We start from the raw sequence: 27,293 nt of genomic DNA on the forward strand, positions 1-27,293 counted from the left end.
GCATATAGCATTCAGATATTTTTATGTCTAATTTGTCCCTACAGCATGATATTACATCACATATTCAGCAAAGTTCTCTTGTTGTGAAGGACAAAGAGCTTGTTTGATATTGATAATACTACTCTGTATTAACGAAAAAAATCCTCACTATTTAAGTCAGAAATGTTGTGAAGTATTTAAACAACTTTTTACCACATTACATATTATATATACATGTATATATATACATCATATATTACTTGTTTATTGTGTGAAGAAACTAGGTTTTGATGTAATCTGAAAATGATACTGAAACACTAATTCCTGATGCGGTAGCAAAACAACATTTGTTTTCAATGATGTCGAGAAAACCCACTTGTAGAGAAATATATATGCAAAAACGGCACGTTTGGGTTGAGAAAATATTTTACATAGAAGAGCGAACAACGTTTCGACTTTCTTCGGTTATTTGTTTTGTTCTTAAGCAACAGAGAAAACAAAGCCTTTTGATAATTTAAAACAAAAGTCTTTAATGCTTGCTGTAATGTTGAATATCTAGCACTTTTGTTATAGCATGAAACAAGAGTTTAATGCTTTTTGTAAAGTTGAATATCTAACACTTTGGTTATAGCGTGAAAGAAGAGTTTAATACTTGTTGTGTGGGTATGTGTGTTTTCTTATAGCAAAAGTGCTAAATGTTCAATATTACAGCAAGTATTGCCCCCCGCTAGTGCAGCAACATGTCTATTGATTTACAACGCTAAAATCAGGTGGGCTGAGCAGACAGCCCGATGTGGCTTTGCAACATTACAGCAAGTATTAAACACTTGTTTCATACTGTAACATAAGTGTTCGATGTTCAACATTACAGCAAGTAATAAACACTTATGTTACAGTATGAAACAAGTGTTTAATACTTGCTGTAATGTTGAACATGTAGCACTATAACGAAGGCTTTAAGCTATAGCTTTATTTTAAATGTATATCTAAAAGGTTTCTCCGTCTTAAACATCGGGAACTATGCTTAATACTGCTATATTAGTTATATTAATTTTTCTAGTACGTTTTAAGGCTTCTACTGTGGTTTTAAAATACACATAGCAATTGTAATTTAGTGTTAGCATATTGCTCTTAATGTGAAAATACTTCTATAACCAAAGGTGAGTTAACAGTCTTTAGCAATCATACATTTGACTCGTCATTTTACTCTGTTCGATAGACGAGCTGTTTCGAAAAATCCAACTGTTAAAACTTTCTTTTTCAACTAAATATTTCGGTAACTATACAACAAAAAATTAGAAATCTCTAATATATACATACACCTTAAAACTAAGAAGAAAATAATATGTGAGGGAAGACAATGGCGAGTCTACTGTCATATAAATATATATATATATACACACATACATATACATATATGAAAGTTAGAGCTCTAACTAGTTTCGAATGGCAACTGTAAAAGACCCTGAACTTTTTAACTTTATCAAAGTAAATTTCCTGTTGTCTCAATAAATCAGGCAAATATATAACTGAAGTATCACAATTTTATAATATTGCTATGAGGTTCTAAGAAATGAAATCAAGTATTTGTACAAATATTAAGTTTTTGTCTATGATTTATTTTAGGAATGTCAGGGAAACAAGATTCATCCGATGGCAGCGGTAGATGGCGCCACAGGTATTTTGACACATCAGAGAATGAAAATCTTGTCGTAAAGCTTGAGAAGAGATCCTTATTTTCGTGACGTACTTCCTAGTCATATATACCTGTCACAAGATGGTGTCCAACATAAAGAGGCTTCTTGTGCGATTCTCATCCTGAGAAAGGAGAAAAAAAAGAAGGGAAATTTAATGTTTATATTGTAAACACAAAACAATTTGAACATTTACTGAACATAATCTTTATCTTAAACCCATAGATAAGTCATTGTTACTTTATGTAATACTTGAATCGTTTAGCAATTGTTAAAAAGTGCTTGTGGAAAATTTGTATAGTTATTAAAAACACTTCACAAAAATATTATAAGATACGCTTCTGGACGATTTACTCGTCTGCCAAACAGAAAAAAAAATGTTATTTACAGCTTCGTGTATTTGTAACAGTCAGTAAATGAGAAAATGCGATATAGTAACGTGGGTTAATTAAATTACTTTGTGTATATTTCTATACGTATGTATAGCATACACACAGACGATATTCACATATAAATATATATATTATAACATATAATACGTAAAAGTATCGACTTTAAGACTTTGTAAGTAAAGAACACATAGTGTTTATAATTTTTCTATTGCTTGTTGATGACCTTTCAGGAAAACGGGTGATAGGTAATACTGGTACCTTTTACCTTATTTCAGACTAAGTACTAGCGTAATCTTTTGGGCCTAGGAGAATGTATTCTTGGATAATTAAACTATTATTTAAAATGTATATTTTTAGACCATAAATACTTATGACAACTATAGCGGGTCGTTGCTCTTGTACGTTTAGGTAATATTCTAATAGCTACGGAGCTTGTTGGAACACATGCTAATAGCAACTGACACTAGCTTTCTCACCATAGAAGAGGAATACCAAAAATATTATACAACGATTCTGGTAAATACAAGAGAAAACAAGTAGAAAAATTAATGTTCAAACATCTCTGAAAAAAAGGATTGTAAATATAAATGCCAGAATAACCTTAGCATAAAAATCAAAATTTCGTGTAAGCACACTGAAAATGTTGATTCGAAAAGTAAATTACTCTAAAGTCTGGATTACGAGAAAAAGAATAACCCTAATTAATGGATAAAAATATTGGGTAAATGAAAGCATGAATTGAAAAATATTTCCTGTTTTTGTCTATCGTACTTCAAAGTATTTCGTTTGAAACATCGGAGTTTTAAGATGTCTTTTAGTTATGTTTCTTTGCAGTTAAGCACAGACCTTTCTAGCGTTCTAAGTCCTTAGACATACAGCTGTGTTACTGAGAGGAGCATATCTCTTAGTTTTATTTTGTTTGTTTGTTTCCCCTCGGTGGGCTGAGCAGATAGCCCTTTGTGGCTTTGCTATACGAAAAACACACACATTGTTTGTTTCATCACTACAATATATTGTCTCTAAAAAACTAACACAATAATTTCTCTTGTCTCGTTTAAACTTTTTTTTCTATACAACTGTACCTAATTATTTCATTTTGGTGTATATTAATAAAGTCGTTCTTCTTTCTGTAAGTAATAAATTTTACTTTAACTAACTACAGATGCAGGTAATATATTTTGTAAAATTATAATTGAAGTGTGATTTATTAATAATATTGGCTCTATACCTAAATATTATCAAACTATTGATGAATAAAATATGGACGAACTTAAGTGTTATAATTTGAAACTTTAGACTAAAATGTGAAATTGAAAAAGCGTTAAGTTAGTGTTTTTCTTTTTTGCAATTTTATCGGAAGTTTTCTAACAATAAATATTCTATTTCAACTTCTCACGACATAAGATAAATAATTGAATTGTCACCTTTAACAATTTGTACAAAAATTTTCAAATAAAACTTAGATAACCTTCCATAACTTACATAACATAAGCTTAAACAATCTTTCTTATTTCGACAACGGAAACCTAGTTAGCTTCAGTACCTGACATAACAGAATACCAGTTGACTTTTTATATGTAGTATTAGATTTCTTCATAGAGCTGCCCTTACGTTAATGCAGTATAATTAGTGGTTTGGAGTTGTTGTTTTTTTAATCGAAATTAGTATTTTCAGTAATGAAAATATATCCAAAAATTTTCGTTTTCTCATTACAGAATAAAATGTGCAATAAAAGCTCAGTTTCCAATTATGTTTTTTCATTGGATTATTGCTGCTTGGTTAGTTTTCTATGTTGAAAGTACACACAGAAACTTAAATTATTAGTGATTACAAGATGTTCTCCTTTGCTTGTCTCGATTTTCTACATGTCGTTAATACTAATAAATATAAACTTTATTATTAAATTAGCGAAATGAATATGCCATAAAAAGCATTTTATATAAACATATAACATTATAGCTTGTACTCTGAGATCCTCCCAATTAGTGCAGCGTCTTTTATTTTTTAATTTATTTTTGTTTCGACTTGTTTTTGGTTATAACTATCTAATATAATTAGTCAGAGGTTTGTATTTGTTGTTTTTAACGCAGTCCTTCCTTTTGATTTTGTTTACCTAACTCTATCAATATTAATTTTCTCTGGAATTTCTTAATTCATAGCAGTAACAAAGTTAATAAGTTTGGCAATTGGTCATGAAACAAGAACCTTCAAACATTATACCACAGATATGTTAAAATAGTGAGTTTAAGTATTCTACGTTTAAAAACAGGGGCAATGTATAGTAACCACCATTCATCTAAAAGTTAGTCTAATACCTTCAATAAATCTCCTTAAAATCTACTAAAATTAAGAGTACTACTACAGACTATGTTAAGGATATTTGATACCTTATGGACTACTATAAGATGAGTGTAAAATTAATCCATACCTTCTGGCACCATTCCATAAATTCATCAAAGGAAATCAGCCCGTCTTTCTTGGAGTCTATTTGCTGTAAAGGAAAACAAAAAATAAGTATGGAAACACACAATGAATGAAACAGAAATGTTAAGAGTAAAGTATTTGAACAATAAGAACATTGAAACAATGACACATAAAAGTTAGGTAGTACACTATAGATAGGTAAAGTACAAAGTGCCAGAACAATGAAAACATGGAAACAATGCCACGTAAATTTTAGATAGAGCACCATAGAATGGTAACAATATAATGCAAGAGTTAGGTATGGCAGTGTGGAAAATTAAATATAAAGATTAAAACCTTAAGGACAAATGAGTGTGATAATACAAGTAAAAAAAAGTGCTAAATTTTTGAATGATTACGTGTAAAACCATAAGAACGTAACAATAACGTTGTTTAGGGAAAAATGTGTATGCCATTACAGCATGAAAAACATAAGCTAGAATCCTTTCAGCAAATAAGGTTTGGTTTGAGAACTGGGTATATTTTACTTTATAAATTTCAGATTGAAAGGAATTAGGAAAGACCTAACCTAATATCTAGGTAAGTCACTACAGAATATTTAACTTAATGCATCCAAAACTGTAAAGTCTTAAGACTGATTCTTCCAGTATTAACAGGACTTAAGATTGACACTACCACGATTATAAAAACTTAATAATGACATTATCAGTGTTGTAAAAACTTAATAATGGGACTACAAAGATTATAACGACTTAAGAATGACACTACCACGGTTATAAAACTATATGTCATGTGGCACATGTAACACAAATATATAATACACACCAATAGAAAATATGAGATACTTTGACGTTGTTGTTTTGAATTAAGCACAAAGCTACACAAAGGGCTATCTGTTCTCTGCCCACTATGGGTATCTAAAGCCGATTTTTAGTGTTGTGAGTCTGCAGACATACCGTTATGCCACTGGTGGGCAGGATACTTTGAATGGATGTGTCTATATTTATGGATACTTGCAAATTGGCATACTATGTATTTGACGTATACCTCTCGTTAAGTATTATATTGTATTATATAAGCTAGCTACGTAATACGAATCGCCTGACCCATGTTTGAAATATCTCTGAACCTCTAGCAGAGTGGGATTGGTAGTGTGAAAGCTCATATCAGGCTTACTAATAAATTGATAACTTCCAAATAAAACATTAATAGAAAATCTTATTCGATATTTTAAATACCGGGTGAGATTTACGTATATTGTAAAATATTTGATAATATCTTATTACCTTTTCCATTTATCAATATATGATTTCCATTTCACAAACGTTGCCAGACTTATGTATATTCTTAAAAGTTCTAACCATTATTATATCCTTTTTCTTTCACTAATATCAATTTAAAACCGAAACATTAAGGTAATTTCAATTATTTATTGTTGATTATTACAGGTGGCGAAAATATTTTTTCTCGTTTATACTTGTGGTGAAACATCACAGAAGACACCTGGCGTTTCGTATTTCTAGCAATCCATTTATCGATTACGCATCAAACGCGAGCACAAGATCTCATAAGTCAAGATATATTATATACTAACATGAAAGACGCGTTCCACGTGCTCCCGAGCAGAATGCTCGTCCACAGCAGGATCCGTGTAGTGTCCCAACATGTCGTAGATGGCGCTGACAATGAGCAGCATCTCCTGCTTACTTATAAAGCCATCGCCGTTGATATCATACAAACCGAAGATCCATTTGAGTTTCTCCTTTATAGTCCCACGTGACAAGCGAGACAGAAGACCAATGAATTGCTAAAGAAGAATACGGTATAACTTACCAGGTGTTAAAATACTTTGAACTATAATAATTAAGTAACGATAAGTAATTAATTTAAATCACGTTATTATAATTATAATAATTGTTACATACGAAGACTAGTAATTTATAAGAAAATATAATTAAACAAGTTCTATTTTTTCTTATTTTTCATAAACATCTATTTTTTTTATCTCACGAAAAAGCGCTAACATCTTTCAATCTTTAATTCACTGGTGTCTTCTAGTGATGTACAACGAAACATTGTTTTTTTCAATGCAGCTTGTGTAACAGGATTAAAGTGCACTTCCGAGTAAAGAGTCTCCACAACATGGAACCTTCTACAAAAATTTTAATACCTCAAACATAGATCGGTAGTAACCACAGAGATCTACAGGTGTGTAGATATCTCCTCTCCTACAATCTACCAAATCTTAGAAGATGTTGTTTTAATTATCTTTGAAATAAATTCACGTTCATTTCCTAACTCTAAGGAAATGTGTTATAGAAATGTATTACTTTATATTCTTAAAGATACAACCTTTTATTCAAACTTTAATATTATACAATGCAAATAGTAAAACTCAGCGTAATGCCTATACGTATTTTAGGTACTTTTCATTCGTTAATGTTACAACTTAACCATTTATAGATGTCCATAAACCAAGCAACACACGTATTGCATTTCAATGTATCTTGACTCGTCTGTGCTCACTCGTTTCATTGTATAGTAGTAGCACAGCAGCCCCTCTACTTCTCAGTGTTTCCATGGAAACCAAGATCCAGAACAGTGCACTTTAGTTACCGAGAAGTATTTGTAACTAAAGAGAATTATGCGAAAATACATTTATATATGTATACAAGGATGCATGTTCGTATTTCAACCCCTTTAGTGTTTAAAACACAGTTAAGATTCAATCATAAATGACATTATGCTGGATAACTTACTAATACCAGATAACTTAATGAATAGCATGACGTATGGTGCTAAGTTGAGAAAAGTTTTACGATTGTCTAGCACCTAAAAATTATGACAACACACCGTATAAAGTAGGGTGCTTTTATCTTACCTCTTGAATGTGTTTACTACTTACTTAGATAAACCTAGTTCTCCAGTTAGTCATACTGATTAAGTTAATGAATAGCCTTTCTTAAAATGTTGATTTTACAAACCATTTTCGTCTGTTTAATGATAGTGGATAATTTAATGGCATGCACAAATTAACAATACTAAGCTGGACAAACTTCTGTCTAGTATGTATTTGTTACTTAAATAAATCCGTAGCTTTATTTACGATGACGAATAAACAACTTTTTTTTTTGTTGTTGTTTGGTATAATTTACATTATACGTTTTAAATTACATGAACTTACTTCTCTAGTTAACGAAACCGTATAATTTAATAAATAGTCTTACTTAACACCCTTTCTCTTCTGGTTATTGATAGTGGTTCATTTAAAATGTAACTCAAGATAGCGATACTAAATTAGACAAAACTCTTTCTCTTATAAGTGCTATTGTTCGATTTAATAGGCAAGTTTACTTGAGTTGAGTATTAAATAAATTTTGCTTTTCTAGTTAGTAAAAATGACTCATTTAAAAGATAGCTCAAAACAACACTGTTAAATCAGATAAAACTTTGTATTAGTTTTCAGTTTAATAGGTAGCTTTACTAGAGGTGAACTCTGTATTAGTTTTCAGTTTAATAGCAGCTTTACTAGAAATGAACTCTGTATTAAATAAATAATTTCGCCTGGTTAGTGATACTTTTGAATGTGTTATTAGTCTGAAGTAAGGTGCTAAATGAACAAACTTTTTCTGTCTGGTTAGTAATAGTGGTAAACTTAATTTTTAGTCTGACTTAAGATACAATAATTATTTCTGTGATTAACAGCACTACTTAATTTAATTAATAAAATATAATATTAGATTAATTTTTATCTTTGCTTTAAGAGTGTCACAGGTTTATTTTAGTTACTTTATATAAACATTCTAATATAAATAGATAATTTTCTTTGTCTCATTTCATAAAAATTGATTATTTGGTTTCCGAATTTTTATGCAGTTTGTTCATGTTGAGGTTACATAGGCTGAAATTTCCTCTATTGTGCACGATGATGTTTCGCTTCACTTCTTTCTAATTCCAGTTCATATAAGCACACTTTGTTAATGGCATTCTTTATACAATTATTAAGTTTAAAATATGAAACAACATAAAATATTTCGTTATTGTTCAGAGATAAAATCGAACAAATCACCTTACCCAAACATGAATCTTTTAAAAAGTAATTCAGCATCAAAGGAACAAAAACTGAGAGATATTATTTTAAAGAAAAATAATAAAAGAAATATACTGATTTTATAATGTAAAGGTTTTATTACCTCGAAGTTGAGTGTTCCACTATGTGTTGATTGTTTAAATGTGTGAAAAACATAGTGAGCGTACTGTGTAGCATCTAAAAGAGAAGATATATATATATACTCTTAATAAATGATACAAGTTAAAAAACAAGGTGTTAAAAGGTGTGAAGTTAAATTGACAACTTTGAATTATTTGTCAAAGCATAGAAACTTGCAAAACTACTAAATCCCATCTAAATGAATTATAGAAGTTTTTCTTAAGTAATTCCATACTTACTTCCTTTACATCAGTTATTTTGGCTGAATGACAATTCGGTCTGTGCAGAAAATTACACCTGACAAAATCGACTTCTGAGTAAAAACTCAAACAGGGTTGAAGTATAAGTTAGTCAATCTGATGTTAAAAACATGAACCGCTCGACAATTTGCCGTGTTCTGCTGAATTTACGCTTCACTTGTTTGGGCGCCATATTTTCACAATTTGAAATGTGCAAAAAAAATTAAATAACAACAAAAAAACAACTATAAACAAATGGCGTTTAAATCAAACAAGCATTCAAATCAGTCAAAAGTTCTGGTCAAGTGATCCATTATAAATAAACGTGTTCGTAAACGTGTAGAACATAGAGCGTTTAATATATTTTCCACGTTTAAGAAAGGTGCGGAACACGTGTGCGTAAACAACAGATCGTATTGAGTCAAGACATAAATAATGAACAAACAAAAACAATAAGTTTCATACTGACCAAAGGCTGTTTTATACAATAATTTATACTGATAGATTTAGATAGTTTGTTGATGCAAATTAAAAAAACAAAATTATTATTTATTGAAAATATATATATGATTAATTGCTTCGTTGGTAATACGATCTAACTGAGTTTTCTGATACAACAAATGAATTAGATTTAAGGACTTAGACGGATACGTAATTGTAAGATATAGAAAGGAATCAAAATGGAGTCTTCTAACCACATGAAGATATACAAACACACACGTAAAAACTAATTAAGATAAGTACTGGAACTAAACAGAACCAAGAAAACGACCCGATGTTTCACTGAAAACTAGGACATACGAATTAAGAAAGAGACTCTCCTAACTAACCCATTTTGTTAAATGCCAGACAAGACAGGGGGAACAGTTTTAAGCCTCAAAAAAATCGATACGATATTAAAGTGGTTGCTTCTACGCGTTCAGTGGGAACTGGTTATTATAGAAACGTGTAGCTCTGGGTTTATTGAAACGTGATGAAAATGTGTACATGATAAAGAAAACACATTTCCGCTGCAAACTGATCTTATTTAAAGAGAAATAATCAACAGAACTCATTCCATCATCAAGAAATTTGTTCAAAGTCTAGTCCTATACTGCGTCATAGAGAATTATTTTTGCTGGTCGCCTTGATAACTTGCGTTGGAAACAGATTCTTAGCGCTGTAGAGAATAACATTAATATATGAACTTTATTAATCCAAACTGCACCGTGAAAAATGTATTACAGATACATGCAAAACAATGGTTGCCACTCAAAGCCCACCTTTTCATTACTTTCAATTTGAACTTATTGCAATGAGCCACTTACCCAAATTTAAGAGGTAATGTACCGAGAAGTACATTGTTCGAGAAAACAACAGTGGACATTTAAGCTATTGTTATAGACGATTTTATTTTCTTCAAATTATATATTACAACTTGCTTTTATGTGCAAAACAGAAATCAAAATAATGGCTATATTACATTATTAATAAATCATATTATACGTCACATTCTTTATAGCCATGTTAACATTGTCCAAAACAAATAGCAGTCTTCATTATAAATCACGGTTAAGGTACATTATTATTAATTCATAACTTAGGTCAAATTCCTTATCACCACACTATAAAATTGACATTTCCTTTCAGTTTGTATCTGTAATGTGAAATTGTGAAATGAAGTAATATTTATAAATGTTCAATTCTCACGTTTTGTTTTTTTACACTCTGCGCATCCATCTAACATTTCCAATAAGAGCTAATTAGTGAAAATAAAGTTGACAGATCTTGTATTTTTAAGGTCAAACCAGCCGTATCAAACTATCTAATGTGTAAATAACAATTAAAATAATTTGTTTACCTATCTTTTCGATACATAGCTGCAGAAATGGATATTTCTTTGATGCCCGACGCGGGGATGGAACCCTAAATTTACGTTTACTGTTGAGTCAGAGGGAGATAGCAATATTTATGTATAAATTATTTTTATTTCCTTCTTTCGGCGAATTTAACGTCTAGTATTTCCAATAAAACATGGCAGGAAAGAGCTTTGAACAGTATGATTCACGAAAGCGTTCCAACAGCAAAACCGATACAATTTAAACCTCAAACATCCCTACAGTACTTTAACACATCTCAGATTTTTATCGTTGTTTATGATGTTATAATTTTACATAGAGCTATACAATACACTATCAGCACTATGTCTACCGCGGAGAATCGAACCCGGATAGTGTTATAAGTCCGCAAACTTTCCACTAATCCGCCGAGGAGCCTTATTTTGATGATATTTCGTGGCAGAGCCTTAATGTATCAAACAATTTCATTATAAAACTCTGTTAGAGTGTCCTATAAACTCATTTTTAAAGTAATAAATACGTTTATTTTACAAGTGCACATTACATTCGCAAAATGCTTCAGAAAATTATAAGCATAGTTATTGCTTGTGGTCAAAACGTAATAACAACTCCCGGCAGGTTAAAATTTTATTTAACGCAGGATACCATAAAAAGTGACCTAAACGTTATATTAATTTTTCTTCAAATACATAACATGTTCTCTATTATGTATTTGAAGTGTCATAATTTGAAATATGAGTATAATTTTAATTGGAACAACCTTAACTATATGGTGGGAAAGGATTTTGGTGTCTTAGTTCATCAGTCTTTTAAGCCATAGAAGTAATTCGTTGTTTTTAGTGGCAGGAAAAATATAATTTTATATTTTATCAACAGGAATACTGAATGGAAATCTTAATAGGTCATAATTGCACTGTATAAGTCACTGTTTAAGCCACATTTGGAGTACTGCCTTCGAAAGGACATTCGAATGTTGGAAATGGTTCAGAGAATTGCCACTAGGATGATACCTAGAATAAAAAGGACAGGTTAAAATATCATAAATTGGTTTCACTTTAAAAAGTAAGAATAAGTGAGAGAATCTGGCCTGATAGTTGGTGGTTTGTCTTTCGAATGGATTACCTTCAGATATGGTGGGTGCGATTAATTAAGGGAGTTCAAGAACAAATTAATAAATAGTTGAATGATAAGGACTGCTTTGAGTGCTCTATTTTTATTTTTAAAGTTTAGTTTAGTCGATAAGACGGCCTAGATGGACCAACGAATTCATTATTTTCCTTAAATTGTGTGTATGTATAAACGCTTACAAAACGCGTAATATTGTTTCTTTCAGTGCTCAGTAATATGACAATCCAATCGCAACGGTTTGCTAAATTTAACGCTATTTTTATATCAATTCGACGACCTTTTAGCAGATTCTTAGACCGAAACTCTTGTAAAAAAAATCTTCATTACAACACCATACAAATACATGGTTCCTATTAACGTTTTTGTTTCAAAGATAACCATTACGGAGTGATAATTTGAATAGAAAATCAAAATCTTGACTATGTTTATTTTGTATTTCAATTTAATAATATCCTCTCATTTTCTTTTAGAAAAGTTTGTAAAAAATGAAAATTTGAATCAACTGCCATAAGTCATCACGAAATGGTTTGCAAATGAAACCTTGAGAAAAATTATTTTCTCAAATCCCTCCTTTGCAGTAATAAAAGAAAGTTATTACTTTGTTAAAATACTCTCAAAATTATATGTACAATAATTCAGTGGAATGTGAATGAAGTTTAATTTTTGGCAAACTTTCTGCATATTTTGATTATATATATCACATTCTTCCCCTATCTTTAAGATATAAATCAAAATAGAACATACTACTTCCCTCATTTTGTTGATTTTCCAAATAACGTTTTTGGGATAAGTTGTGATTTTAATATTCTGTTCGGTATATATAGCAAACATTATTATAGAAATTTGAAAGAGTTTTAGAATGCAAATATTTTGCACGGTATTATCATACAAATAGTTTGGTAGTTAATGTCTACACCAAATGTCACAGGATGCATGAAATATAAAGTTAGGCATTGCATGTTTAGGAAAAATTACAAGGTATTACAAATATACTCAATTGTGTTGATAGATTTTTACATATATATATATATATAAAGATATAAAAGGGAAGATGTATATGTATATATAGTAGTTGTATTTAACTCGATATTATATTTTTGCCTCAATACGTAAACTTCTCTTTATAACATGTACAATTCTTTAGCATTACGTCACCCATTCCACTTTATTACAAAATATCTAAATACGAAATAACCCAACAAAACACTGAAAAGCCATAATTTTATATTAAACATTAACTCAATCAAATAAACACAGAACATGATCCGGTGAAGGAGTACAGAAAACTGTGAGCGAGGGGTTTGATTAGTAATGGATGCAAATAGAAACAAGGATGCCCCATCAATCGGATTCAACCAACTCCAGGTCATAACTTACAATATTCAAATTACCATTGTCCAAATAACCAAGGATAGAAACAATAAGTTAGATTAGCGAAAGGATATTAAATAATAAATAAGTGTTATATCCTGAAACTAAAATGCAGCCACATTTTAGTAAAAATATCTGTATAGATAGTATTATTTTTATGCTGTTGTCAGTAGAAATGTAGGTGCTGGTTCAGAAAGGTATTTCAAAAAAGTATGGTTTGTAGACGCCTAATATTGCACTCTCCTTCGTTTCTTTTTCCTTTTGTACTATTAAATTTGTGTAGTTCTTTGAATTACACGTGCTTGCGAATTTTAGCTTCATAGGTTCTGTTGGTTTTCATAATGTATTTCCATGATTCAGCTATGCAGATCTTAAAAATATAATATTTTTGTTCCTATCACGTAACGGATTTTTTTTATATAAATCTGGAAGAAAAACACTCTTATTTACTTCAAGTTATTATTTCGTTTAACACAATGAACGAATACTGACAAAACTACAAACTAAAAAGAACGAACAAACATTGATGTCAAATGAATATACATCCTCATTCATTTTGTTTTTCTCCGTGACATCAACGTCTTTTAGGTTAAAACTACGTGTTGTGATCTTTTTTTTATATATTGCTGATGTTCTACTTTCGCTGATACTTTCTTTCCATTTCCCTGATGTCTTGATGAAACCTTTTCCCTTGTCCTTCTCTGTTGGCACCGAGAGTTTCAGGGAAATAGTCAAAATGTGAATGTGATAAACGAACTTTCAATCTCATATCACAACACAACTCTTTATCAAGCATGTTATTGATAATATTTTCATAAGTTAGGTTCTTTTTTCCCAAAAATTCGCAATAGCATCTCTAAAGGCAATCCACACTTCTTTTTCAACTTTCGAATCTTTGTCCTTTCGAGTTATTTATCCGAAGTCAAATTCCTAATCTTAAACCCAACAAAGATTTACCACAAGTATAACAGAATATATTTGGGTAATATAGTCAACCTCGTGTCACCAAAGCGACGAATAAATAATATCCAAAAGAAAAAATAATGTCAAATTGCAAGCACAAGCAAACACTATCCAGAAATGACACGTCATGCGGTCTTTTAACCATTTATATACTTGTGGTGTGTTTTTAGTGGGTTATTAGGTATAGAACAATCAATAAGGCTTTCACGTCGCGATTGGTCTAGACAAATCTGTGGTTGTCAACATTTTAAGCGTAGCAAAATTTAACCTGATTTCAAATGAAATGATTCATTTTTGCAAAAGTATATATGACGTTTTGTGAAAATTTTACACGTAATGGAAAAAATGGATATCGTTTTCAGAGTCAGCGTACAAGAATATTGTAAAACATGTAAAAATTTCAAGGCCTGTGTTATTTATTGATTTATACAACAAATTCATGTTAATTACTTTAGATATGTTTGAGAGTATATTTAGCACAACAAACATAATTTACTGGTATTTTCAGTTGTTTCTTGATAAAAATGCCTAATCCTATTTTTACAAACATTTTATAAGGATTTAAATTCATCATTTTTTAAAAACATTTAGACAGCATAAAACTACGAAATAATATGAAGATTAACTTCATAAAAGGCTGTTTGGTGTTAATGATTTTCTTATAATACTCTGATATAAATACCCTTCAGGTAGTCATGTAGGAATTAGGAGGAGAAATGCTAGTGATTAGTATCTCTAACATTAAGTGGCACCGCTTTTAATCCGAATAACTGCAGCTATTTTGCAGAGCATATTCTAATGTAAGTTTCGATAAACATTTGTAACAATGTGTTCCAACTGACGTTGAAAGCTCTGAAAGGATATTGTTAGACCGTGAAAGTATAATGTATGAAACTGAATGAATATAGCTAAGCCCTAAGAATTAATTCCTCCTCTTACAAGGTAAATATATTGTCATTGGATGAGTTATTTCGCAACGTCAGTATTGCTACATTACTAATTAAACTTAGATGACTAAACAGGCCACCAACCATAACAATGATTTGGCCTTATAATGCAAACCTATGTTGTAAAGCAGACCTCATCCATACAAATTGTCCAGATTCAAGTGCCAGCTGCTGGCTTTACGCCAAGCAGAGAAGTAAGGAATATCTTATTTGTTTATGTGTTGTTTGTGTATCTCAGACTCTTCAGAATACACAGATTCAAGAAGAGCACTCTGCAAAGTCTTTGCAAGAGGTATCTGTTCACATTTGACCACATCCACTACGTACGTCTGTCTGTAATATCTTATCATGTGCATCAAGTTTATCCCGCTAGTTTGTGAGAGGAGATATTAATTCAGTTTCAATCATTGCTCCTCCGAGATTTTGAGTAGGGTCATAAAGACCCGACGCGTATTCAGATTCAGCGACTGTGTAAGTCTACTCCTAAGCCCCCATCACGTCTGGGTGACCGTCTGGTATAAATTTATCACTCTTATAAATAAGGACCCCCAAGTGACCCTTAGCCCAGCTGCCAAGGTTAGTTCTGCTAACTATAGTTAGTGGGAGGATTTCGCGAACAAAAACATTCATAAACAAACAACACGAATTGATACAGAATATAACATCTATATAATCTCTTACATATCGTATTTCTATTTTTCTAAAATGTACTGCATATAGAATATATGAGAATATCTCATAAAACTTACCACCTTGAGGAAAAAATTGGGAAAAAATTTCTTTAAAAGAGTCTTCACTTACAACTCCTGTCGGACATTCCTAGAAAAAAAGAGGTTATATAAAAGAGCAAATCAATCGGAACGATTCTCAATGAATATTGTGTTACAAAAATCGTTGTTTAACGGATCAAAAATAATCGAAACAAAGTGAATAAAAAGATAGTAAACAATCGCTGCGATTCTTAAAAAAATTGTGGTACAAAACATCAGACGGATTCGAACTCTGTCACGTCAAAATATGCTCGCCCTTTCAGCCATGGGGGCGTTATAATGTGACGGTCAATTCCACTATTCGTTGATAAAAGAGTAACCCAAGAGTTAGGGGTGGGTGGTGATGACTAGCTGCCTTCCATTAAGTCTTACACTGCTAGATTAGAGAAGCTAGCGCAGATAACCCTCGCGTAGCTTTGCGCGAAATTCGAAAGAAACCAAATCACAACATCAGTGTTTTATAAATTAACAACAGCAACAATTATACTGAAATAACTTTTAAAAATGTGTATTTTTATAGCTGAGTTATAACGGGCTACTTGCAGTGTCCAGCGAGAATAATCGGACTCCTGATTTTAGCGTTGTAGCTCCGTAGACTTAGAACTGTTTCACTGGAGAGCAATGATAAAGTAAACCATCGACACAACTCTTTAGAAATTCATGTTGACAAGGAACCCATCTGAAGTATATATGTAATTTTATGGTAGAGAAGACTGATATGTGTATAGAAAACTTTCATTTAAAAAGCACAAAACAAATAACGTGTCGACCTTCTTAGGTCAACATAATGGGCGATCTGCGCTCTGCCCACCACGACTATCGAAACCCGGATTTTACCGTTGTAAATCCACAGACATATCGCTATGCCACTTGGGAAGGGAGGGGAAATCCTATAACCCGAGTGATGTCGAACTGTGGACCTTTCTTCATCAGAAATAAGGTTTGTTTGTTTTTATTTTGGCTTAGATAACTCAGCTCACCAACAAAATTACCTCACTCAACTTATTTGTCTGAATAAAACATTTAATCCACTGGTCTATTTTTTCTAAACTAAATGTTACTTCACATAACAAGTTAGTGTTTTCACGTAGTGTAAAGCGTAGTTTCTGTTTAACTGTATAAAATTAAATATAACTTCATTTGTTTATTTTTTCACAACTTATTTGAAGCTATCTCATGAAATTCTTTTTCTCTTGTTCTGTGAAGCAAACATGGCTTTACCGGTTTCAAAGTGTTGAAAACCTGGCTCTATGAGTAAATTGGTAATGTGATTCTTCTACAAACATCGTGGTTGTGTGAAACGGTTTGTTTCTAACGAGTATAATGGTATAATACAAAAGACTTATAAAGTAATTCAGGTAATTGACATTTGTGGGTAGTTCATGCGAAAAAGTACATTGAATGATTTTTTTAAGGCTTACAATGTACAATTATTTCATTAACCCATACAAACATGAACATATTCTGTACTAAAAGTTTTGCAGTATATCATTTTTTGTATTGACGTGATAATATAATAAATAATTATAATAATGAATTAAAATTAACCATTATATCATTTTTCCAGACATCACATGTCTATTACTGAAAGCAGTCAATTAAAGAATACATAAATCACATTTTATATTTCGGTAAATTGGAGAGGTTATTGTATTTTTGAGAATAACTAACTACATTTAACCTAGTATAGGTGTTTTCTATATCTACTTTAGTTCAAAAACTTTATCATGGTATTTCTTAAACTGATAACCATCAAGTGGCACAGCTGTATGTCTGCGAACCTACAACACTAGAATTTAGCTATCGATACCCGTGGTGGACAGAGCACAGGTAGCTTATATAGTTCAGCTTTGTGCTTAACTTCAAAACTATGGCATAAATTGACAATTAAGTATTCTGTTGTTCTACTGAAAACTCAGAAAATAAATAAAATAATTATCAGAAAATTGAAGTTCTTAAGCTAACCTACACTGGTAGGTTTTGAGAACCAAATCGGCCCACCTATTTCTTGACGTCATATCATACGAAATAAGATAGTTTTCTTAAATTTTAACTGGTTATGGAAGAGCTATTATATTAAACTAGCTTAGTTTCCATTCATAATGATACATAAAATGTGATAATGGAACTTCCAGATTATGGTTAACTACCTTTGTTTGAATTCATTAGTCATCGTACTTAACCTCTTTGCTGGAATAATGAAACCCATTAAAACCCTTGTTTGTTTGATTTAATGCAAAGCTTCGAAGCTAGCCACCTGAGACGTGATCGATGGGATCATACTCTTAAATTTAGCGTTATAAGCCTCGAGGGTTAACTCTGAGACACCTAGGATTCTTTTTAAAATCATGTATACTTTGATTTATTTACCTTTGTTTTTTTAAATACTTTAACAATCCACAGCACAATATTTTGAGGAAAGGAAAACACCATACGATTATTACCTAGTGTAACCCTCTAAGTGGTATGTCGACGGACTTATATCACAAGAAACCGGATTCGATATCCAAGGTGGACAGAGCACAGATAGCCTTTTGTGTAGCTTTGTACTTTATACAAAAGCAACTCTTAAAATCAAAGGTTAAGTAAATAAGTACCTTGAAATTTAGTTACACAACAATAAATCCGTTTTGTCACTTTCCTTTGCACATTCAAGGAGTCATAAATGATTCAAGGAAACCATTAATTCAGCTCAATTATTTTGAATATTAGTAGTTAATCCTATTAATTTGAACATGTGTATTAACTGGTATTATCTGTTAAAGATAAGTTCGAATCAATTAATAAAAAACTAACCTGTTTAAAGCCCTGGTACATAAGGCGAATCTCTTTTCTGCTGAAGTTGGTATTCCTACATAAGGCATCCAACCTCTCCGGCCTGTGTCTGGCCACATGATGCTCTTCTTCGAAATCGCCATTTTCTGGAAAAGAAATATAAAAAAACAACATTACACTCTCTGAAAAAACAGCGTCGAAAAGAAACTAGAAAAATTGGTTTCAGTTTGCTGTTTTCTATCAAGAGGCCTGGTATGGCCAGGTAGTTAAGGCACTCGACTCGTGATCCGAGATCGCGGGTTTGAATTCCCGTCACATCAAACATGCTCGCCCTTTCAGCAGTGGGGGTTGTTGTAATATTACGGTGAATCCCACTATTCGTTGGTAAAAGTGTAGCCCACGAGTTGGCGGTGGGTGGTGATGACTAGCTACCTTCCCTCTAGTCTTACACTGCTAAACTAGGGACGGCTAGCACAGATAGCTCTCGTGTAGCTTTAAACGAAATTCAAAACAAACCAAACTTTTATCAAGATGGCTATTAGAAGACATTTAATCGATTTAGCAGAAAGTTAAGAAAATCCATCAGAAGAAAAGAGAAAATAAAGTTTAGAACAGACAAGAATGATATATCTCTTTTCTATGTAACTTGTTTTCAAAATGCAGTATTTGCTTTTTGATTATTTTATTGTAAAAAACCAGAAGCATCAATATGAACGTTGACGATAAACACTTAGATAATAATTAAGCATATTTTAGTTTGTTTTAACAGTTTATAGAACATTCATAAAACGATATTTTTTTAATTACTTAATTCATTTGTAAGCTCTAAATACCTTACCGTAATAATCATATGTTGTATGTCCAGGAAAACATTCCAAATAGATTTTTTTTATACACGTCTTTGTTATCAAGTGCATCAAGTTATAAAATTATATTTTGAGAAATGTAAAGCCTGTCCTTTTTTGTGGCACACGCAGTATTGTAGTGTATTAAAAACAAACAGTAAGTTTCAATTATATAAATATCGATATCATTTTTTTTATAACTTGAAAAGTGATAATGTGTGTTATAAACAACTAATGAACGGTTGTCTTTATCTGCTATTGGTTGCTTCGAAAAGAATGAAATCGTACAACAAATAGCAAATGAAACAACTGAAGATTCAACTGATTTTAAGGTGACGGATCTGACAAAGATTATTTCATGATGAATAACTTGTTAAATCAGAAATAATACAAATATTGTTTAATATTCAGTGATGAGAGAAAGCCTATTAACACTAAAAATGTATATAGTTGTCAAGGATTAAATACAGCGTTAAACAATAACTGCCTTAATACATGTATGTAATTATACTAAATAATTAATTTTACAAAATTATTCTTGAAAATGTAATATCATAAGCGCATCTTACAGGAAATTATTATATACAGTAAAAATATTTTGAAGCTAACTTCAAGTATATTTGTATGATAGCATGACAAAAATGTAATTACACTTTTAATAAATTATGAAGTGAACCTCGTCCCCTCTTGTGTCGCTCCTAAAAATTAAGCTATGAAGAGTGTACCTTTGAATGTATATGTAGTCATTCCTTTTGTGAGTATCATTAGTTTAGTGCACAGTTAAAATAAATCAAACCAAACATTTATTAAAAGCTAAAAAAAATTAAACCAATACAACTTCTCTCCAAATTTTTTCGAACAATTTATACAGGCTATTATTAGAAGATTTAGAATATTTTTTTCGTAATAAAAACTATCTTAGAGCTCAAGAAGAGAGAATAATACACACTTTGGTTTACTAGTACGTTCGACGAAACTCGACACAGGATTATCGGTTTCTTTCTAAAATAAAAAAAATATATTACTGTGCTCTTCCATTTATAGGTTAGTAAATACAATTAGGATACGCTTTGTGAAAGGACAAGAGTACGAAAACATTACTGAAAGTCCGATTCCTTCATTTAACAAATACTCGCGTTACTCTTTCTTGCCTTTCCTAATGACGTAAAACAAGCAATCGTTTTGACGTCATTAGAAACCTTCAAGCGTCATCAGGTGAAAAGAAATTGCTCATTTCTTCGAGTTGTAATAATCTGACCACCTAGTCTATAAGGTTTTACGAAAAGAAAACCTGTTGGTACTATTTTCAAGACATACTTTTTACCAAAAACTCCATAAATTTAACATTTCTGTACGGGTGTGATATTAAAATTAACTATCCCTTCCCGTATGAATTTATAAACATAGTTTGAATATGCTGTTTGAGAAGCCTATGCTCATTTTCGTAAAACTAACCCTTAAGATATCATGTAGAAAGTTTCACTAACCGTTTCAGAATGATGACACCATCATTCTTAATTTTTCAGGCCTGTCTCAGTGGTTAGCACGCTCACGAGTTGTGGCCCTTTGATGCTAAAATGCGATTCGCATTTTGAGGCTGTGGGTGCACCGTAAGAGTGATGGTCAAATCCAACTATTCGGTTAAGCAAAAGCAGCCCAATATTTATTTTTATGTTACTTTATCACATTAATGTTATTCCAGTAGAGCTACAACAAAATAGAGTCTAATAAGCAGCTCAAGGCCCAGAAATATGAAAGAGAAGTAGCTAATGCAAAAGTCACACAGTCAGTTTTAGCAGGTATATGGCTTAATGGCAGAATCATCAAACTTAACATTTTCATTATGCATCACTCATCAGTCATTCACTGAGCTTGGTTGGTTTCTAAATTACAAGTTCCTGAACCAATAACATTGGCTATTTTATTAACGGTCATCAATCAGTCTGCTAGCTTGAGATGCTTCTTGAACATTTTTTAACCGTTTATCTGGTTGCATATGATTTGGTCAGATGAAGGATGTATAGCATTAGTCAATAATAATGCAGTAAATTTGACTAATTCAAGAAATATATACATATATATTTCCCTTTTCATTGTACAAATAAGAAGTTTTCTTGTACAAGAGGGCCCGACATGGCCAGATGGATAAGGCACTTGACTCGTAATCCGAGGATCGCGGGTTTGAATTCCTGTCACATCAAACATGCTCGCCCTTTCAGCAGTGGGGGTGTTGTAATATTACGGTCAATCCCACTATTCGTTGGTAAAAGAATAGCCCAAGAGTTGGCGGTGAGTGATGATGACTAGCTGCCTTTCCTCTAGCCTTACACTGCTAAATTAAGGATTGCTAGCGCAGATAACCCTCGTGTAGCTTTGCACGAAATTCAAAACAAATCAAACTAATTGTACAAGAGTTACAAGAGTTATAACTGTATACTATATACCCCAAAAGAGTGTTTTATACTCAATAAACAAATCAAAAGAAAAGTGTTTGCACCTTGCAATATTGCTGCTCTATAGAATAAAAAGTAGAATATTTCGAAAATATATTCATTACACCTTTACAATAATAGGGTTAGTGTCTGTCACTTATAGCAGTATTATTTATTTTCTACTTCATTGTATTAATATCTAAGTTTTCAAACTTCGTTAATTTGTGCTGTCTTCACATTATGTTGGTCAATAATGTTCTCAAATTATTTTCGTTTTAGCTGTTTATTGTACGATGTCATTCTTCCAGAGTATCACATTTTGTCTTCTCATAGAAAATATAGTTCTAAAGTCATCTATGGTGTGTCAAAATAGGCGGGTATATTTTCCAATGGCAATCAGGTGACATCTGGATGTAAGGATCTCTATTATATTTCATTGGATAATGACTAGTCACGTGTGTATCGCCAGTTGCTCTAAGCAAATTTGTAAATGATGATTGAAATAAATAACGTGAATATTGTTAGTATAGAACAAGATCTCAGGAGGTTCAATCTTGAATACGATCTTAGAGATGCAGTTTGTAATTGTAGATTACTGAGTTTAGATTACTAAACCTGTCTATTGTAAGAAGTTAAGTATACAGTTTCATTGTCTTTGTTGTAAGTAGACTGTTCAATTTAATTTACGCTTATTTTTAGTCTTTATTTATACATAGTAGCTTCAGTTGTCTGGAACATAGAATTACTTCTCAGCAAATATCTTCTAAAATCTCCTATTATTAATGGACCTTTCTTCTCGCTCCAAGTGGAATCAATCTTACCTGAAAGTACCATAAACGGAATCTCTATAAGTTGCATGTGACATTCTCGTATCTTCTTGTATCTTAGGCCATAAATACGCTACGAGCTTTAATAGTACTATGATTAATATATACTGATATATAAGGTGCGTGTGCACATTATTTAATGAATATCTTCCAGCGCTTAACTGATAATACGATGTCACGTCTTAAGCAATGAGCCGACATTGAACGTAATAATTTCCACTAGCTTTTTTCTTCAAATGACATCACACTACTCTGAGTCAAAAGATTTTTAAAGAAGAAGTCTTCACTTCTTTGATGTTTTCTAAAGTGTACTGTTTTGCATTTTCTTCTATGTCTATCTCCCTCATTCTGTATGTAATGAGACTCTACCACTGGCACCACTGTTGACTGTTAAATACAGATTTTCTAAAGCATACAAACTGATTCCAATACTTTGAGAGTCTAAGGTATACTAATGTCTAACAATATCTTTAAATGCAATCTATCTTTCCACAAGGTTCTTCAAATGAGGCAGGAATTAATTAGAAGCATTGTTAGGAGTCACATTAATAGACATCATAATTCTATGTTAATTTGGTTCTTTATAAGCTTAAGTCTACATAAATGATTATATGCATTACGATCACCGTGGGTATTGACCCCGAAATTCAGCACTGTAATCTTTCAAAGTAATCACTGGACCACTGGGAGGGGGACACAATCATAACAAAGATATCTTAAAAGAAAATTTCAAGTAACCATAGAATAGAAGTTATTCGACAGTATGCAATTTTTGAACTATTTTGTTTACATAAACGTGTCTTGAGGTCGCATTTTTTCCATCATTTTTACTTTTTTTTTCATTACACTCTCTGTGTTATCTTTCAATCTTCTGTTTACGTTCTTTCCATTGCTGTATGAAATAAACAAAACGTTGTTTCGCATGGAAGCTGGTAAGTAATTCATGGCAGACATCAAGCAGAGTCAAGATATATCTTTATTGTGCATTTACAGATAAAAATACTATCTTATGAGACCACTGTTATATATATTTTCTTACTTACAGCATACACGTAAAATTCAAAGCATGGCACACAAAACAGAAGTAAATAAATAAAACATTTCCAAAATAAAATTCTTCCCAGCACACTTCTAAGATAAATCTTTCATCGATTTCTCATTACAGTATCATCAGCGTAGGTTAATTCCCTTCTTACACGTGACGTATTGGTAATCATGCCGTAGGAGTTTGTTTTTTGTTAACCACTCTGTCTGCTTCTAATCAGAAGTGTTTGTTCTGCGTATTTTGTACAGTTTTATTCCGTTTTAAAACGTCATTTTTCCTTTAAAACAAATGTGTCATTTTATACCCCTTTATCTAACATCCTTAAAATCGTGAGATTTAGTAAGTAGACTTATTTTTCAGACACATATATACATTTAACAAAACTTAAAAGAAGCGCCTTTCTGATTGAACCTTTTCATAATCTTTTCATATACCCACAGTAATGTTCATCCACGCAACAGTTATCATGGAAAGTATCTTTAACATAACATTGTGAGGATCAACCAGAGTTAAAAACAAATACACCCTCGTGCTCTAAATTTCTGTAGCCCTAAAATAAACTATTAATAATTTTATCTCGGTGTTACTGTCTTAGGTCTGATAACATAAATGGTCATATGGGCGTAAACTGTGGAATGCCAGGTTCTATTTGAGTCTTTTACGTTCCTAAAACGCATTAATATATCAAAGAAATACAAACGTTCCGTCATTAAGAACTTTTAATTTGTCCCATGTTGGTGGTGCCTCTGACATATGGAGATGCTTAATGAAGCAGCACTTGCTATTGTTGTTTTCTATGCTTATCAGACGTAACATTCAATTGAAAAACAGTTTACTAAACCCTAATTTGACATTAAAACCTGCTTCCTCGTTAATGACAACACAAAACAAAATCATTGATGTATTAAAATAATAAATTGAACTTTTAATAACAAATTCATGAACTAAGGGTTTTAACGCTTATTGATTAGTAATATCGATTTTCGAGGTATAGCATTTCGTTTATATAAATTGTACTAACATGCTATATTGGTTATTACACATTGTGGCTGCCATTTCATAATTGTTTGTTTGTTTGTTTTTGAATTTCGCACAAAGCTACACGAGGGCTATCTGCGCTAGCCGTCCCTAATTTAGCTGTGTAAGACTAGAGGGAAGGCAGCTAGTTATCACCACCCACCGCCAACTCTTAGGCTACTCTTTTACCAACGAATAGTGGGATTAACCGTAACATTATAACGCCCCTACGACTGAAAGAGCGAGCATGTTTGGTGCGATGGGAGTTCGAACTCGCGACCCTCGGATTACGACTCGAACGCCTTAACCCACCTGGCCGCTATTCTATAGTAGACCCAATGATTGACTTTATATAAATTATATTAACATGTTACGTTGATTACTTCACTTTTCCACTCTCATACCATAGAAGACACAAGCATTGACTTTTTATAATATACATTAACATGTTACATTGTTACATTGGCTCTTTCGCTTTGTGAATGCTACTCCATAAATGACAAAGGGTTGTCTTTATATAAATTATATTAACATGTTGTATTGATTACTACACTTTGTGGCTTCGTTTCTATGAGAAACAAAAGTTTGTTAAGTATTCACTCAGTTACTTTGTTTTCTCGATAAATAAACCGTTATTTTAAAACAATATGAGTTTCAAGACTACATTGTCGACTCTGGCTGTTTATTCATGAAGACATACCTGATATGTTCAATGATTACTTAAAAAAGATCAGTGTCTCAAGTAATTCATTATTGTGTCAATTTCCTCGCTCTGCAAAGACATTGCAATCCAGTTCGTATGTGTGTCTGTATTTCCGCACGAGTTTCTTGAAAACTAATACGCTGATGTTCTCTAGAATGTAACACAATATGGGAAACGAGCATGAGGCTGTCCTCCCTATATTTTGTATATCAAGATCCTTGATCAATTTGAAGCATTTTTATAATGGGAAGATAGGACATTTTTAATGTTTCAGTTAATAACTCTTAAAATTTGATCTGATTTATACCAAATTTCATAGGCACATTAGCGTTGAGAATTCTAATCACATCACAAAAACATAACCCAGCTCACTGAACATTGTGGATCTAAGAAGGATTTTTGAATTTTCAAAGGTGAAATCTTACGCTATCCAATATAAACGCACGTAATCTCGAAAAAGGAGTGACAGAGCAAGAGAATGTAACATCTTTAATCTCTTGTTGGTTCCGTGTAGCTAAATGTCTTGTGTAAAAAGAATATAGCTTTATCTAAGTGTTGTAATGATAGGGAATTAAACGCTTTTACAATACGTAGACCTAATCATTTGAATATATTTGTCTAACTGAATGATTTGGAATTATAATGAATCATCTTTGTCAAACTAGTTTAATTCATTGCTTTAAAATAATCTCTCCCCAGTGGCACAGCGGTATGTCTGCAGACTTATAGTGTTAGCATGGGGAGTTCGATTCCTGTGGTAGGAAGAGCAAAGATAGTCTATGGTGTTGCTTTGTGCATAACTTTAAAGAAATAAATTAGAATGATCCCTAATACTACAAAAGTTAATTAAACAAGATAAATTAAACTCCCTGACGGATTTGTAGCTTAATTAATTATTCAAGTCACTTACATGTTAGTTAGTAAACTTACTGACTGGTAGGAACATTTTAATTGCTTATAAAGATTTTCTCAAAGTAATATAACTTAGCAATAGCAGTTAAAATCAGTGGTTAGTGGGTTTAAGTAATAAAATACAGTAACTAGACTACGGTATTCTTCAGAATAAAAACGTGTAGCTTTATGACTATTTAGACAATATACTTGCGATTGCTACGTCCTTATTATAAAAACGATATAAAGTTGGTAGAGTTACCCTTGTGATAAGAGTAATTCATTGTCTAGAATGTATTTATTCCTTATATGTACGTATAGATATATATTTCCTTTATGTTCAAACTATTTAATCATTTTTTTTTAATTTACGGGTATATAATGTTTACTCATAGTGACAGATCTGTACAGAGATTCGTAATATTATTTTGTGTATAGAAAAATTACTCTCAGACGGTATTAATAACGTGATACTTCACAGTTCCGTCGACCAACACCTTACATAAAGTAAAACAACGTTATTAAATAGTGTTAATTTAGAAAGAAGGAATAGAGATCTTCAAAAAATTACAAAAATAAGATAGATAACTTAAAGAGAAAATATAATTGCGAAAACAGTAACCAAACAAGCCTAAAATTTAAGACTTAATATTGGTATTATTTCCTATAGTTACAAATTCCTATTTTAATTATTCTAAGCATTACAGTTTAGAAATGGGATGAAATAGAAATGTGTAGCTTGAAGAAATATTGTGAACGCTAACAACCATAAGTTGGTTTGTTTTGTTGTTTCTTGCGATTGT

At 31.7% G+C, this 27,293-nt stretch overlaps 1 protein-coding gene across 1 annotated transcript in view; it reads right to left on the reverse strand.

The window, feature by feature from the left end:
• Window positions 1-1,509: 1,509 nt before the first annotated feature.
• Window positions 1,510-27,293, reverse strand: part of LOC143255695 (Kv channel-interacting protein 4-like) — a 107,447-nt gene continuing 81,663 nt past the window's right edge. The window contains exons 2-7 of the mRNA XM_076511755.1: window positions 18,752-18,876; window positions 15,935-16,004; window positions 8,683-8,756; window positions 6,084-6,296; window positions 4,494-4,556; window positions 1,510-1,797 (exon numbers count right to left, since the gene is read on the reverse strand). Coding sequence (XP_076367870.1) covers window positions 1,750-1,797; window positions 4,494-4,556; window positions 6,084-6,296; window positions 8,683-8,756; window positions 15,935-16,004; window positions 18,752-18,876 — 593 coding nt within the window. The 3' untranslated portion in view covers window positions 1,510-1,749. The remainder of the gene's footprint in view (window positions 1,798-4,493; window positions 4,557-6,083; window positions 6,297-8,682; window positions 8,757-15,934; window positions 16,005-18,751; window positions 18,877-27,293) is intronic.

This window comes from Tachypleus tridentatus, chromosome 7, assembly GCF_004210375.1.
Source record: "Tachypleus tridentatus isolate NWPU-2018 chromosome 7, ASM421037v1, whole genome shotgun sequence".
Lineage (NCBI taxonomy): Eukaryota > Metazoa > Arthropoda > Merostomata > Xiphosura > Limulidae > Tachypleus > Tachypleus tridentatus.